Raw genomic sequence first — 16861 nt, 5'->3', positions numbered from 1 at the left:
CCAATCCTTACGACAATCATTCCAGTTGACTCAGACACATCAGTCACTGTTTTTGTGTTTGTTCTGACTAAGTCTGCTTTCACAGGGAGAATTTACAGGGAGAATGAAGATTTAGTACAAAGCTCTTGTCAATATACTGTATATCTAACAGACACTATGGAAGCCTTTGTGGTAGAAACATTCAAATTTTAAACTAATCTAAAGCAATGTCAGTCACCATCATGGAGATGTATGTTCTTAAACTGCCAAATTATAGGATTTGTTTGGTTATGACAATAACAAAGGACTAGAAGAGGCTTTTCCATTGTAGAAAGGAATTCATTTCATAGCAGATACATGTTTTTGACAATACCATAAAACATATTTCCTCCCTTACCTCTAGTGCTACCTAGTCATCCAGACAGTTTTTTGTGCTAAGTGAGGAAATGTTTTAATAGAGTGGGCCAACTGACCCATTAAACTAAAAATGTCTTGTCTTGTCAACAGCTGACTGCTGTAACTAATAACATCTAATCACACGTTTCCACATGACCTCATCAAGAAGAAAAGGCAGTATAGAAAGAGAAAGAGAGAGACCAAACATGGAGCAACAAGCAGTTCAAGATTTCCTAACTTGCATGTTAATGAGCAGAGCTATCACCACTTTACCCCTCCTCAACAACACTTGCGACACCCTGCTGTGGTTCCATATGGTGCGCAGGCTTAGAGTGTTCAAAAAACTTCTCGTATAAAGCAGAGAAGAGGAGAGGAGAGGGAAGGAGAGAAACACTATCCAATGTGTGTGTTCAGAGAATAGAAGTCAGTATGCCAAAGGGGATGTACGGACAGTGGAGCTTCAGACCATATGGTCAGAAGGTGACTAGGTTGGTGTCTAATGAGATTGATCTAATCTGCTTTTACGTTAATAGAGAGAGACAGAATCTTTTTTGGATTTCAAAAACAACTTTATGTTGTTGGTGTTATTCGGAAAAGGAAACTCATAGATATATGTCTGAAAAGGGATAACTAGGATAAATAAGGGATTGAACATATTTAAAACATGTTTGAGAAAGATACATTAAGCTCCCCAAAATTAGAACAAGTTTAGTCTCTTCTCATATGTTGTCTGCCTGCTTCTTCAGTATGATCTCATAGTCATTTGAATAAACATGTTAATAAGGCCACACTGGCTTGCCGTCGATGGAAAAAAACATGCCCAGGCTGATGAGTAATAATTATAGCCTACCCACGTCATTTTACCATGGAGAGGCCTTCATTCTTTCAAGATCAGCTGGCACAACACCTAAAATTCCTCTCCACATACCCGACCACCCACTCTTCAAACATCACCTCCCTCACCTGAAATGATCTTGCTTAACTGGTTCATCCTCCTGTTGTGTGTATACCTGACTTTTTCTTTCCTCAGGGCACCAGACTGCAAGTGTAAACATACATGAATCATCAGTGTTCCAGGAGATCATGCAGTCTTTTGTCTTCGTGATTAGCAAGTGTCATCCTCTTGTCCCACTCTCTTCTTCACAGGGGTGTTTCTGGTAGTTTTCCTATTACCATCACTGATGGGATATAGGACAGATAGGGCAGGAGGAAAGCAATGGTAAATAATGAGGAGATTTCACAGATAGTCAAGGTATATGGGTGAAACCAAGTGTAGGGGCAGGACACTGAGCTGATTTGATTCCCCTCTCAAATCCCCCTCATGAATATTTACAATGGATGTCCTGTCGCAATTTCCTAGAATGACAATAGTGAGCATCAGAGCTTGCTTCGTTCAGACTGTAGGCAAATCATATTTGGTTCTCAAATAAGATCATTAAGACAGACTGACCACACTGTTATTTGCAAGTGATTATATCAGATTTGTTTCCAGACATCACCAACCTGTCTGCATTGGTTGGTGAGGTAACACATGACATGAGTTTCCAATGTGGAAGCATGAGAAATGGAGGTCCATCACTCCTCCTAGGTGCTAGCTAAGGGCTGAGCTAGGGGGTGGCAGTTGGGGCTCCAGTCCCAAATGTTTTCTCAAAAGCCCTGAATCTATTTAAAAAAAAAAAAAAATCTGGTTAAAGTCTCTTTTTCTGAACAGTGACTTCAACCAGCTGCTGACTGAATCTGAAGCAGTGACACAATTGAAATGCAATTGATATAATATATAATAATAATTAATATTAATTATAATATAAATGTAATATTTTTGTTTTTGTGCATTGTTTATGGAAAATTGTTGAATCACATTTCAAACCATCTCCAAATGTGGCTTAGATCCGATTTGCAGAAACTCATATTTCATGCCCTTTTCACTCTCCAAACTTTCTAAAATCAGTCTGGATTATGCCCAAAAACAGATTTGGACTGACAGTCTGAACAAGGCAGGTGACATCACTACATAACCAACAGAGCAGTTTCAAATGTCACAGCTGCTGCTATGAATTAGCAATAACAAGTATTGTCAACACTTTCTCATTAGCCCACTGTAAACAAACCTCCACCCTTCATTAATTTCATTAGCTACAGCTGTGTCTCACTTACTGTGACACCTACTGTATGTCAAGACAATCCCACCAATGAGAAGCAAACTACAGTATTCTGTTCATCACTTTTGTATCACTGAAAGTAGTTTTATATAATAGTCTATGACCTGGATGACTCAATCTTCACAGACATATGCTACTCTCTTTGTTAAGTTCCAGTCTTCATTTTACATGACTTTCATGGAAGTGCATAATGACAACGCAGTGTCAATATCACACACTGCTTTGAAGTTGTGTCACAGTTCACTGACTCATCATTGACTGAAATCCAATTCACTTCATAGTGATTCACTGCTACCTGAAGACACTTTGTTTCATAACACAGGGCCCCAGGTGTCAAATGGCAAAAGCAACGCTAGTTACCATTGGTTACAGTGCTTCAGGTAGCTTCAGGTTATATGACAAATGAGGAATGATTATCTTAAGTTTCTCTTCGTCTGTTGTCTAATTATCTCTGCCAATCTCCCCATAGAACAAAAGATTTCCTCAAAACTGCACTGAAAATCTGATCTCTTTATGAGTTCATGGACAAAATGTATCTGGCTCCCTGTGGTCATTGCATGCCAGATATGGTGAATTTTGACATAAACATTGTATATTATTACACTGAGCAATAATAAGTGAAATCCACTTTTACCGTTATAGTATAATTATTTGATTTTCTCTGTTAACATGATCAGTGTGTTTCAAACCAGAAATCACCCCAGAGCAGCACATTTCAGTTAATAATCATTTTTATTTTCTTTAGAAAAAGAAACTATCACAACTTCATTTGGTTACTGTACAGTTTCTCTTCTCATAGTCACTCAGTCTGATAACAGATTGTGATTTCATGCTGGAACACCAAACATCCTCCAACTAACGCACACCACTAGTACAACATGACAGTATACAACTTTCTCTTTTTCAGCTTTTGCAATTTTACATCCTCTGATATTCTGGAGTGAATAGCAATAGAAACCACTTCTATAAAAAAAAAAAAAAAAAAAAAAAAGGAGACAGAGTAGAAATCCCTGACAGTTTTGCTTAGAAAACAAGGGACAAGAGAAATAACTCTTTGAGTGGTGTGGTCCATTACAACATGCACCTGACGTGTTTATTTATTTGTGTGTGTGTGTGTGTGTGTGTGTGTGTGCGCTTGCGTCCGGACAGCACCATAATTGAATATATAGTGTATGTGTGAGTTAAAGAGATTCCCTTCCCTACATGAGACTAGAGTGAGAAAACGAGAAAGGGGTGGTGTGTGTGTGTGTGGGGAGGGGGGAGAATCTAGGTCAGATTGTGGAGCATGCAGACCCCCTTCACAGATGCACTCGTGTATGCATTCTCTCGCTCTTAATGGACACAACTGCATGCATGTTCATCCATAGTCAGGACACAGGACTGCAAGAGGAACAGAGCGTATATAAGAGTAAGGGATGTATCAAGTATGTCTCCCTGAGAAACACTTCTTCTTCTTTCTTCAGTACCTTAAAAACCTTTTCTTTTCACTGGCCCATCCTGTAGACTCCTCTAAACCTCCCCCAGAGAAAAAAAAAGATCTCTGCTCATACTGAACATACAGCCTTTCATATTATCCCATGATCTCTCTCACCTTGCACTACTCTTCCACATTAAGATTAATGCACCACTGCAAAAAATTGCAGCAGTCAATTGCCAATTATATATAGTCTCACACAAACCATTTTGTGAAGTACCGTATCGAGTGTGGCCATGACACCTTGGTGACAGAGTTAAGTGGAGCTACTGTCCTTCCCACCCCCCTCTTTTCACTCAGGCAGGGAGTTTGGAGAAGGGGGCTGTCCTATATCCTCTTGATGTCTCCCACAGTAGCACCACAAAGCTAAAGCACACACACATACTAATGTCACATATTGAGCTGACATGCAAGCACCAGGGATCAAGAAAGGTAGAAAAGAAGAACAGTATTAGAAAAAAAATGAGGAGGTGAACACTTATTGCTAAACACATGTTCTCCTAATTATTCGCTGCATAATGCCAATCCCTCAGTACCTGTTTGAAGGCATTTTTGTCAACTGTGTCAGTGTGTGCAGGGCCCAAACACTAGAGCATGATTCTTTTTTTTCCCTCTATTAAACGATGTTGGCTGAACAAATCTTTACTTGCTAACCTGATAAGAGTAATCTCTGTAGCCCTTTTCAAGTTTCACTCGTAAAAACACTTCCCCAGAAAGGGTGGTGTCCTCTGAGTGTTAAGAAAGACAAGTGACAGTGCAGGTGTGCTTGAGTGTCTTTTACTAAAACAAAACACTCACGTGAGAACACACACGGGTTAAAAACATTTGCTCATTTACGAAGCTGTCCACTCACACAAGGTTTTTTTTTTTTAAAGCATTATCTAAATCAAACCTTATCAATGGCTGCAAACAGAAATTCCACAGCCGCTCAAGGAAATCCTCTGTATAAAAACTTTATAGAGTTTTTCTTTTATTGTCTCTCTCTTTCTGTTCGGCTAATATTAAAAACCAGGAACTGGGGTGTCGACACCTCTCAGTAGAAAACAAATAAAAGAACAACCAAACAAGTTTTAAAACCTAGGTCCACTTTCTCCTGCACTCTGACTCCTCCTGAGGAGTGCAGAGGAGGAAGAAGTGGAGGAAGAGAGGAGATTAAAGGGACTCTCTCTCTCTCTCTCTTTCTCTCTCTAAGAGACAAGTTTGGGTAGGACTGTGCGAAGTGGTATGGCCTCCCCTGAATCTCCCATCATGTTGCTCCGCAGTTTGTTGTTGGCTGCTGTGGTGCTTAAGCCAGGCCCTCCTTTGGCCAAGATAGAGGGGAAAGAGGTGCTGTGGTGCTCGGGGAGCCGTTTCACTGTAGCCCCTTGGCTCTTCTCGCTCCCAGGTAGGGGTTTGGGCAGCCGGCGATACAGCCAAGGGTGCCTGAGGGCCTGGCTGGGGGTTAAACGAGACGAGGGGTCCCAGTCTAAACACTTCTTTATGAAGTCAGTAAAGGTGGGGTCCTCACAGCCCTTGAGTGCAGCACTCCACTCCTTGCTACTTGGAGGGCCTCTCATCTTGCCACGGCGGGAGCGAGACCCCGTCAGCACAGTGGCACCCGTGGGCAGGGTGTTGGCTCCACAGTAGCGCGGGTGGCCCTTGGAGTTGATGAAGTTCTTTGCCCTTTTGGCTTGCTCTAGAACCTTCTGTGGAGGCATGCCCAGCAGCTCCATGACACAGGCCAGCTGGTCACCCTCATCCTCTCCGGGGAACAGGGGGTAGCCAGTGAGCAGTTCAGCCAGTATGCAGCCAAAGCTCCACATATCTATAGGAAGGCCGTAGCGTGAGCCAAGGATGACCTCTGGAGCTCGATAGAAACGGGACTGGATGTAGGTGTACACCCGCTGGTGTTCAAAGCAGCTGGAGCCAAAGTCAATCACCTGGCAGATATGGGAGAAGAAAGAACTGTGTGAGTAAACATGAATATCAGATACAAGACGATGCTTGTAATTTCACAGGCTGCATCAATTGGCTTTTTTCCACGATACAGTCTCAGCACTACTTGGCGCGAGTCGTTTTTTGTGTTTCCATTAGGGATAGCACCTGGTACCTGGTACTTTTTTTGGACCTGCTCTGGCGAGATTCCAAGCGAGCCGAGCTGTGACGTCAACAGACTGCCGGCCACTGATTTGTCAGAGAGTCGTCACTGGAAGAGTCATGAGCCGTCCCACACAAGAATCAAACCCGGTATTTTTAAATACTGGCAACAGCGTTAAAGCCATGCGACTCAATTGTCTTGCTTTGTGTGTGACAAAAAGCCACATACAGCAGCAAGTACACATAGTGTTTATGTGCATACAAAACGAAGTCACAGTAGTTTCACGCAGCCGTACTATGACAACCATGTCCACGTTGAGTAGGTACTATAGTAATGGAAAAGGTTATTCCTGGTACTAAACCAAGACAAGTCGAGTAGTGCTAGAACTGTATAGTGGAAAAGCGCCAAATGAGTGTCTCAGGTGTCCTACCTTGATGCCGCTGCGTCCCTGCTGTTTGAGCAGGATGTTTTCAGGCTTGAGGTCACAGTGGATGATTCTGTGCCTGCTCAGGGCCTCCAGGCACTGCAGAATGGAGTGAGCAAACTTCCTGACCAGAGGCAGGCTGAAACCCTGAAACTTGTTGCGCTTTATAAGCTCATACAGGTTCATGCTCAGCAGCTCAAAGGTCATGCAGATATGGTTGCGGAAGGTGAAATTTTCTAGCATGTGCACAACATTCATGGTGCCGTTGCGATCCTGCTTGCGCAGGTGCTCCAGGATGCGGATCTCCTCCTGTGCCTGACGGTGGAAGCGCTTCTCATTGCGAACCATTTTCAGAGCCAGGTGCTGCTGCAGTTTGTGGTCGTATACCTTGGCCACCTGACCGAAGCTACCTTTACCAATAATCTAAAGAGAGAGGGAGATAGGGTTAGCTAAAAATCTGATATGGTCATAGTTTCAAAGGCACGTGGTTATAACTTTGCTTTTGAACACACCTTGAGAAACTCATAGCGGTAAGCCAGGTGGTCATGTGGCACGTGGATGTAGCCGCCCTGCTCATCATCATAGCCACAATTGTTGTTGCCTCCAGCAACTGCTGGTCTCTTCTTGGCATTGGGTCCCACAAAGTAGACGTCTGGGTAGGAGTGGATCTCTGTTTGCTCCAGGGTGGTCAGTTGAGATCGATACAGTCTCAGAGCCTGGTCAGGAGTGAGAGGGCCACACGACTTCCCACTATTCCCAACACCATGTGAGCCACTGGATTCACTGGAGCCCTTACTGGATTCAGTGCTGTGGCAAACAAAGATGACAGAAAACAGGGTGATGAGCAACTGAAATGATATTGCTTTCATATATAAATTTTGCCCACTTAACACAGGTGTTAAGCTCTTTTGGCATCTTCATGCTTGCATCTTTCTCACCTGTCTACACTGTGCTCCTTGGACAAGCTGGAGATTGGGGCAGGTCTACTGGGTGTCTGACCAGTGGTCCCACTGTTCTGAGTGGTTGCTGTAGTTATGGCATTTATCTTTCGATTGTTGGTGGAGTCTTCATACAGGTACTTGACCTTCAGCTGGCCACCTCGCACAGTTACCTGATCCCTCATTACGCTCTTGTTACTGACAACCTATTAGGGGAAGAAGAGACACATACACAGAAAAGCATTAGAAAATCCAGTTAGCAAACACTCCATTGTTTATGCAATCAATGTCTATTGTACTTAACTGTGAAGAAGACATGCTTTTTGTGTTGAATGAATGTATTCAATAGAGTGAATAGAATACCTCTTCTTTTCTGTGAGTGTGATGTGCTACAGACAATATCTACAGACTAATGATGTAACTGCACAACGGGGGTTCCCTACAGCCTGCAGCCCGCAAAAGACTGCAAAAGGAGGCCACTGGACACATGAATTTGTCAATATTTCATGTAGAATCTAAGGGATAGAGATGAAAGGTCTTCAATATATCTATTTACATATCCTCTACACACTGCCAGGTGCCCCAGTGGTAGTGATTTGGATGTGGCCGGAGCAAAAACACCACGACTCTAGTCATGATTGAGCCCACAATCACAGGTCTGCAATCAGGCCTGAATATCAGAAGCTGACTTCAGAGTCATGGGCGGTGCGCCAGTAGCAGAGATGCAGCTAGCAGTGGGAGAACCAGCACAACTGGATCTAGAGCCAGTCTGGTAGGGAACTGAAAGGAATGACCCCCCCCCCACCCCACCCCACAAAACATAACTATCCACACCCCCTTGCTAGTTTGCTTGCTACCAGTGAAGGATCAGGTGAAACTGTATAAGCCAAGCTTTGTCAATAATCTTTTCTTGATTTGTAAATTCAAGCGATTAACGTCTTTAAAAAGGATTGAAACACTGGTTAGGGCTAAAGATGACTGCCAATAGTGGCTTGGCATTGTCACTAAAACATACTCCAGAACTCAAGATTAGTACAAATTTCACATGTAATTAAAAAGCAGAAAACAATTAATTAATAAATGACTGCAACTTTTGATATTTCTTGAACATTTGTGCCCAATTCACAAGCTTTTAAAAAGTGCCCATCCACCTTTGCTTGGGACGACCTGATAGGTTAGAAGAGTTAGAGGAACACTCTAGACGCTTGCTTGTGCCTGCCAGCAAACTCTGTTTCAGCGACCCCAGGAATACATTCCTCCTCGCTCTCTGTGTCTCGTTCTCCTCTGCCTCTCTTACCAGCGGAAAGAAACCTCCACAAGATTATGGAGCGCAGGGGAAATGACAGTCATTAAAGTTAGATTATACTCTTAAATTGTAGAAGCAGTGTGGCTGTTAATAAGACACACTTGACATAAACTCTAACTTGGGATTTCTATATACAGACATGCTGAAGAGGCACATTAACTTTTGAGCTGTCCTCCTTTCATACAAACACTTCTTAGTATTTTAATGATTGTGGTTTTATCCATCTAACAGAGGGGAGATTTCTGGCCCGAAAGCCCCCCCCCCCATTACTGCACAGAGAGTTTGCTATGCTGTCCTGTGGCTTCAGGCTCTATGCATGGCTAATAAAGACAACGAGGAAACATACATAGACAGTTTCCACTGAAAGAGGATTCAGCTTGTTGTGTGTTTGTGTTGTACGTTCAAGTCCAAAATTAGAAATGGAATGTAGGATGGGTTTCCATACATGTAACTAAAGAGTCTTAACTTATTACAACAGCCCTACTGCTGACCCAGGGTCTCATGCAGCTGTTGTCCCAAAGCTATACTACAAACACAGTGAATGTCATTGATTGAGCCCCTTCACCCACACACAGACACAAACGCTGGCATGAAGAAAAAAAAAAAAAATCAAAGCTTTCTACATGTGGAGCACCAACTGTAATGGATTATTGACTGACTGGGCAGGGGGCATAATTTAAAGGGGGAAAAACAACATTTGAAAAAGAGATGAGACGAGCGTGAATCTTCTTTAACACTGGTGATACTGAGGGTTGAGAGTCCTGCGTGTGCAAATCTGCACGGTGCAACAGATGGAGACGAGCTAATCTCTTTGCTGTTAGAGAAACACCTAAGTGCGCTTTGCTCCTTCTCTCAGGCACACAAAAACACACAGTTGCAACGCTTATAGTATACACAAAGACCTTTGTCACACACACATAACTCGGGTCCCAGGGATAATGAAATTGACGTCTGTCCTCTAGCTCGCTCATTGGAGTTGCATCTCGACCCAGAACTAAGAGCTACTACAATTCATTTGAGAGAGCACGAGGCGACTCTGAACACTGTGCAACACTCTGAACTGGGGCGAGCTACTGTCAGTCACATTCAGCTGATGATGTTACCTCTGCAGCGAGCGTGACAGCAAATACAAAGGAAGGAGAACGGCACTAGAATAGAAAACTAGGCCTAACCTCTCTGCAAGCCCACTGATGGAGGATTACATGAGACAGAAGAAGGGGAGGAGGGGAGAATGTTGATGGGTGATTTTGTTTGTGGGTCACATTTTCAAGCCCAATAAATTTTTACAATCTATCAAACCAGCCATTATTTTCCTGTGCTGGTGTTGGGGGCTGGTGGGTATCATTGTCTGTGTTTGTGTGTTTATTTTCTGCCAAAGGGACTATTCACAGAGCCAACCACGGCAGAAAGGTACCCCGAGGGCTGCAACTAACATTTATTTACAGTACTGATCTTTTTTCTTTTTTTCTTTCGGGTGGTTGACTAATGAACATGTTCAAATAGACAACTACTCTTCATTTCAAAGCTGACCAAAAGTCTAAAGATCAGAAACTAAAACAACAGCAACTATATCTAAGGATTAAAAAATAAAAAGCCTAAAATGATGTTTATGGGTCAGTCAACTAAAGCCGATAAACTATTTAATTAAAGCATGATTGCATACAAACTTCAGATCTAAACTGGTCTGGTTTGTTTGTCCACGTATACGGGGACAGTGGTGTATCAAGCAAGTTGAGACTAGGGCTGCAACTAATAATTATTTTCTTGATTGATCGGTTAGTTCTTTTGTCTATTAAATCTCAGAAAATGATGAAAAATGTTTCCAGTCGTTTCCCAAAGCCCAAGATGCAACTTAATATGTCTTGTTTTGTCACAACCATCAGTCCACAACCCAAAGATATTACGTTTTATAGAAGACCAGAAACTATTCACATTTAAGAAGTTGGAACCTGGTAATTTTGGATTTTAATTTAGTTGAAAAAATTAATTAAAACTATTGATTTATTATAGATAATATTAACATTAATTGTTGGCAACTAATTTTCTGTTGATTGATGAATTGATCTAATTGAAATCATACAGTGCATCAATATACAGTGGCAAATTTACAGCCTTTGAACAGTGACATACATTGTTATTGAGGCTGTGAATTGCTGCTGGCTTTCTGTATTTACTTTAGCTGCAGAGACAAAATGGCTACTTTAGCTAATCTGACACAGTCATGAAGAACTGCCCAGTGCAAGACACATTCTTGTGTATCCTCAGGCAATGTTACCCACATCATGTTTTGGTATTTATACTGAACGGTATAAAAACTTGACTGAATTACACAGGTTGGAGATAAGATAAAAGATAAGCTAACTGTCCTGCTGACGACAGCCAACTGAGGAAAGGAGGGAGGGGGGTGTAAACGGGATGAATAGGAACAGGGCTGAGTGGGGAATATTTCTCTGAGGAACAGGATGTCTGGAGACAGAGCGTGTTTCAGCACAGGAAATAGGACTTTACTGGATGTGTGTGTTTGTGTGTATACTTACTGTGTGTTTGGGCATGGGGGGCAGCCCAGAAGGACTGTTTGTATCTGCCTCGTCTTTAAGGATGTGATCCGTCCTCATGTACGAGTCATACAGGCCGTCACCATGGCGTGCTGAGGGGACAAAGATGAAACAAACAAATCAGCGCTATAATGTGGAATCAACCAAATCTGCAACACAAGAAGCAATTGGGGATAAAGGCAGAGAATGACGTCCAAAAGTCTGCAGAATGCAATCTAATCTTCTCCACAGAGGCGGACAGTCCCTTGTTTGTTCCGACCAGGCAAAGTCCCATTGATTATTTCATCAATCAAGCTATCAAGCCCAATAAGTGCCTTGAGACTAAAACAAATGATGTGGTGTGGCCCAACAAACCCCTGGAGCTAACCTCAGTAGGACAGCCTACAACACACTGCTCTCTGTAAACCAGTAGGGATGCATATTGTCTGCCACAACATCCTAACCCACATTTACTGTGAAAAGCCCATTATTAGCAGATTCATCCATTGTATCTATTGTGTCCAATACATTGTATCCAAGTCCAGGGCTCCGACCTGACCAGCTTAGATAGGGCTTAGGGTCCCAGATCGCTAGCGCTGCAAGTGGTATTATTGGCCTAATGGGGGTAACAGATGCCTCTGTGACGACAGCATCTTTCCGTCTGCCCATCTGTCCATTCAGGCCGAGTCATGTACTGCTCACACCAGGTGTGCTCAGAAATAGAGCTCTTATGGAGGGATGCGGGTGCTCGTCATTCAATAGTGTTGTGCGTGCACGCTCACCTCAGTGGCATCGAGCCAAACACCTGATGTGAGACGATACAGACAGTAGATGGATGAGAGTGGCAATTGGGGCAGTAGGAGGAGGCCAGTTACTCTAATGACGAAGAACCCCATTAACCAGCTGTTTATTGCGACAGTCGTTTAGCACTCAAGTTTCTTCTGCAACAGAAGTAAGCTGCCAGTATTAATCTGTGGTAACTTCAAATGATGTTGAGCAGCCTATAAGCCATTTACAGTGTTATTGTGTCTGGTTAGATAATTAGCAAAAGCCCAAATGTGCGGCGGGTTCGATGTTCTCTCTGACAACCCCTGGAGAGTGTCGTAAGCATGTTGCAGGTGCGTCAGAGCCACGTCCCTGGTGAGCAGATCGGCTCCGGAACAGATTAGACTGCTGCCTAGATACAGACGCATTAGACCTGCACAGCACAGCAAACAGAGGCATTAGGACTCCACACACAATATTAGGCAAGCACAGACCCCATTAGCCTTCTGCAAACTCCTAATAACTCAGTGGGGGCTCAGCACTTTCTGTACAAAAACTGACTTTGTTGTCCAAGCTGTACCGGAAAAGAAAACATGAAACAGAGCCCAAACTTCTAAGTAACCAAACATCCAGCCTACTATGTCCACCTGGTGCTCAGCTCTCCACACTGTCACACCCCCCTCCCCCCTTCTGCCTTTGTATAGCAAAGGGTAGAGAACAAGGTTCAAGCAAACAAATATACTTGTCATACTCATGTGCCATTAAACGTGTCAGTGGGGTCACCGTTTTTTTCCCCTTCCTCTTCCTGGTATTCTGAGAAAAGTGTTTCCTTATAAAACAATATGTCCAATGTACACCATAATGTACACGTGACAAATGCTTGGGAGCACTGTGAAAAAAAGGCTGACATTTTCTAAATATACACTTAAGTAAAACAAAAATGCACACAAAAAAACAAAACACAAAAACAAACAAAGATGAACTCAGTGCCAATATACATATAAAACAATAACACGCTGCTTATCAACGGTGAATTCCAAAAATACCGACAACAACACACGTGAGACAGACATAAAACCAAAACGTTATCACACTTATTGATAAGACAATTATTGCTTACTGGGAAGACGTAAAATAACACGCATCGCTTCCTGGGCCGTCTTCCAACACATTCACAGACAGAAGTCCCGTGATGAAAACAGAGTATCAAAGCAAAAGAAAACATGTTTACAACTTGTGAGAAAAGACGCTGCGTGGTGACATCGGTCACATCTGTTCTGCCTGTGGACTGACACGACGTGACAAGCTTGCAGCAGAGAAAGAAATGTGCCATAAGTCATTTTTTCGACACGAGGTATTTCTGTAAGTGCCACGAGTTGATCCGAGGATGAAACTAAAGCCACGACGTGCTAGACAGCCATGTATTTGATTCACTTAAACGTTGACTCAAGACAACTTTACGCCAAGCACAAGTAAGCAAACATACAACAAACAACATTTAGTGAACAAAAGCAACGTGTAAATCTTACCTGTTGCTATTGGGCCCTCTGGTTTTCTGCTTATTATCATCATGATTGCAATTAAAATGTGATGCCAGCATCCGAAGTGGGAAAAAATCCAAAAGTTAAAAAAAACAAGTGAAACAAAGATTCAAAGTATAGTCACGTAGCCAGCGTAGCTAATAGCATTTAAAACTTTGTTGTTAGTGTTTTCTAAAGTACCCCGGAGTTGGGGTTTCTAACAAGCTAGCTGGTTATTTTCCTCCTTTTGGGGTCAGCTAGCTTTCTTCTAGACTTTGACTGTAATTTCTCCTTTATTTTATTAAAACCACACAGTTGTGTCTTCAGTGTGCTGGCTAACATTAGCCTTGGCTGCAGGCGGGCGGATGGGGGTCGATTTCCCTCAGCTAGCCAGTCAGCTAGCTCGCACAGCCACAAAACACTCGTCCGCCGGAGAGATGCTCCCTCTCTTAAAAATAGTTTGAGTCCAGATATTACAGCTAGGTGGTGTGACCCGTGTGCCCCTCGCCTCTCTCTGTCGGTACAGTGAGTCGATCCAGAGTACCATTCCCGTGCTTATTCCCGGTTAGCGAACAGCGATGCTACCACTCGGTGAACCCCCCGGATTTGCCCTCCTTTTTGGGACAGCTTGGGGCTGCTCGCTAGCTGAAGTCGCGCCCCATGTTGAACTGCAAAAACAACCGAGGCATCCCTTTCGTATAAAAGCCTTCACCTGTAGTCGGTGCAATTAAGCGGCGGTGTTTAATCCGTCCTCTCTGCGGTAGGAGTATCTTATTCGACGCTGCTGCTGTGTGTTGTTGCTAAGGGCGTCTTCACGGAGCACGGAGTCAGCAGGCAAACAGAAGGAGGGAGGAGGGCGGTGCTTCGCGTGCAACAGGGCGGTGCTTGGCCAGCAGCGGGCAAACAGAGGGCTGGAGGAGGGCGGTGCTTAGGGTGCAGCAGGCAAACAGAGGAAAGCAGCAGGGCGGTGCTTAAGGGTGCATCAGGGACAAAGCAGAAGGGCGCCCCGTAGCGTCCAACTGGAGCAGAGCCTTGCACTGCACCAGAGTCAGTAAGAAGTATTTACTTTACATTTGCTCTGTTAAAAAAACGAACTGTAGCCTATGTGTGCCAATTATTATTATTTTATTATTTGAATTTTTTGTTTTGTTACAAAATTTATAGAGGCTGAGGGGGAGCTGAAACATATGTTAATGAATCAGTCAGTTCAGAATAAGAGTTGAAATATGTTTACACATACAAGGAATTTGACTCCAGGCTCATAGTGTTCCTTCACACAAACACAACAATCTTCAGAAATATACAAAGGGAATGACTGTATACACGTGAGTCTGTTTTTGTGGACTGGAAACAGGTTACAAAGAGTGTAGCCTGTTCTGAGTGTGTTTATTATAGTTAATTGAGTAGTTGTAACTATTTTGATCATTAATTAATTATTTTGGTAATTTTCACTGGCTCTGACTTGTCATTTGCTGGTCTTCTTTATGTAAATTGAAATCTTTTGGACTGTTAGTACTCTGTAATCGTGTTCATACTGGCCTATAGAAGACTCTCTCCAAAAAGTGCTTTCAGGACAAGTGATAGGACAAAATACACAGTCGTCATTTGGAGCAAACATTTATTTAAAAGTTGATTTGAAGATAAGATAAGGCTCCACCTGTCTTGGATGGCTGATGAGTTCATATTGGCTTTGAATAAACTTTTACAAGGAGAACTGCAGATTTTGTCACTCACATTGAAAGTGCATTAAGAATCAATCTCTTAATGGTCAGTGCGAGCAGGAGGAACAATCACAGCAAGGAAAACAAGGAAAACAAAAGGATAGGTTCATTGACCCTATCCTTTAAGATGTCCACTTGATCTTTGGGAGATTATAACTATGCATTTTTCGCTATTTTCTGACACATTTGGATCAAACAATTAACCAATCAGGCTTATCAAGAAAAGAAATGAATAACTGATAATGAAAGTAATCGTTAGTTGCAGCCCTAGGGCAAAGCATGACTTCTCTTCAGGCCCACACAGTGCTTTTACACATTCACTTTGCATACCCTCTCAGGAAAGCTGAACCGTGGATTGAAACTGGAGAGGGTATGGAGATCTATACAGGGCTAGATATAGTTAGGAGCAGGGCAGAGGACAGACAGAGTGAGATCGGGCCGGCATGAGAAGAGGAGCGGGCTAAATTCAGACAGTGATACATGCTGGCCAGAGGGTGATGCTAATCTTAGCTCTTTCTCAGAGGTGAGAAGAGGGGTCTGTCTATATTTGCTTCCATAAATAAGCATAATGACACAGTTTCAGGCCTTAAGGCTAGCTTGGCCATGCTGCTTATTCTTAGATGGTGGTGTATAGAGGGAGTAGGGTGACACTACTTATAAACTGATCTGCTTATTGGACTTTCCTCTCAAAAGGGGCTCAAGGTGTAAGTGTGAAGACCACACGTCACTCTAATCACAGACAGTGAATTTACAACCATAGCAAGAGATGGGACCAGGTGCAAAGCTTGCTATAGGTCCTTTTGGGGGTTGGGTATCTGGCTGTATTTGGTCTCAGACCCTGAGACAGACACTGACACCTGTGGGTTAATTGGGCTAACAATTTATTTTGAATGCCCTTTAACCTAAACACAATATCAGGGACAGTATTGTTGTTTGAATGGAAGCATCACCACTGAACTGAAATGCTTTCCAATGTCAGCCATATCAGAACATTTCACATTAATACAGTACATTCAATGAATGTACTTGCTGTTTGGATGAGGTAATGCCACCTGCTGGTGATTTGAAATTAATACCAGCTGAAAGAAAATGAGACATAAAAGCTCAGCACTAAGCAGAATGCACACATCTATCTCTCTTAATAAGTGAATAATAAATTAATCTGTGAATTAATCTAACTCTAAAATCCTGATTTCATTGTCTGCAACATGTTTATGAATTTATTGATTGTTGGAACTTCTGCTGGGCAGACCAACATGGAGAAATAAAAGTAGTGTATGCGCTCTTAACAGAAACATTTATCAGGGCTTTTCTTCAAGAATACATGTCAAGATTTTGTGAGAACGTTTCTGTGTGAGAAATAAATGACCTACATGAAGAGTGTTTCTACACAAATTGAAGACCTACACACAGGAAGTTGTGACATAAAGAAACTATGAAATATGAGACAACCTGAAATGCAGAAGAGGTCTCAGCGACATGACCCCGAGCGGGGTTTCATACTGCTGTAAGGCCTTCAGTAAAACCATGTAGGAGCAACGGACACAAAGATACAGACTCAAGAACAT

The 16861-nt window shown here is 42.7% G+C and overlaps 1 protein-coding gene across 1 annotated transcript; it reads right to left on the bottom strand.

Annotated features, from left to right (window-relative positions):
• Positions 1–3624: 3624 nt before the first annotated feature.
• Positions 3625–14378, bottom strand: dyrk3 (dual specificity tyrosine phosphorylation regulated kinase 3). Its single transcript, XM_053316185.1, has 6 exons — positions 13582–14378; positions 11291–11400; positions 7448–7653; positions 7022–7316; positions 6516–6932; positions 3625–5927 (listed from the first exon to the last, which is right to left on the bottom strand). The coding sequence occupies exons 1-6, from the start codon at positions 13622–13624 to the stop codon at positions 5196–5198; spliced, it is 1803 nt and encodes a 600-aa protein (XP_053172160.1). The 5' UTR covers positions 13625–14378; the 3' UTR covers positions 3625–5195.
• Between the last annotated feature and the right edge of the window lie 2483 nt (positions 14379–16861).

Source organism: Scomber japonicus, chromosome 3 (genome assembly GCF_027409825.1).
Source record: "Scomber japonicus isolate fScoJap1 chromosome 3, fScoJap1.pri, whole genome shotgun sequence".
Taxonomy (NCBI): domain Eukaryota; kingdom Metazoa; phylum Chordata; class Actinopteri; order Scombriformes; family Scombridae; genus Scomber; species Scomber japonicus.
The sequence above is the reverse complement of the archived record's forward strand: the minus strand, read 5'-3'. Positions and strand labels throughout refer to the sequence as shown.

Excerpts from the sequence above, each read along its gene's own strand:
- dyrk3 (XM_053316185.1), bottom strand. The coding sequence starts at position 13,624 with ATGATGATAATAAGCAGAAAACCAGAGGGCCCAATAGCAACAG. Across the intron at positions 7,317-7,447 it reads AAGGAGCACAGTGTAGACAG|CACTGAATCCAGTAAGGGCT; the intron begins GTGAGAAAGATG and ends TGTTTGCCACAG. Across the intron at positions 5,928-6,515 it reads AGGGACGCAGCGGCATCAAG|GTGATTGACTTTGGCTCCAG; the intron begins GTAGGACACCTG and ends CATATCTGCCAG.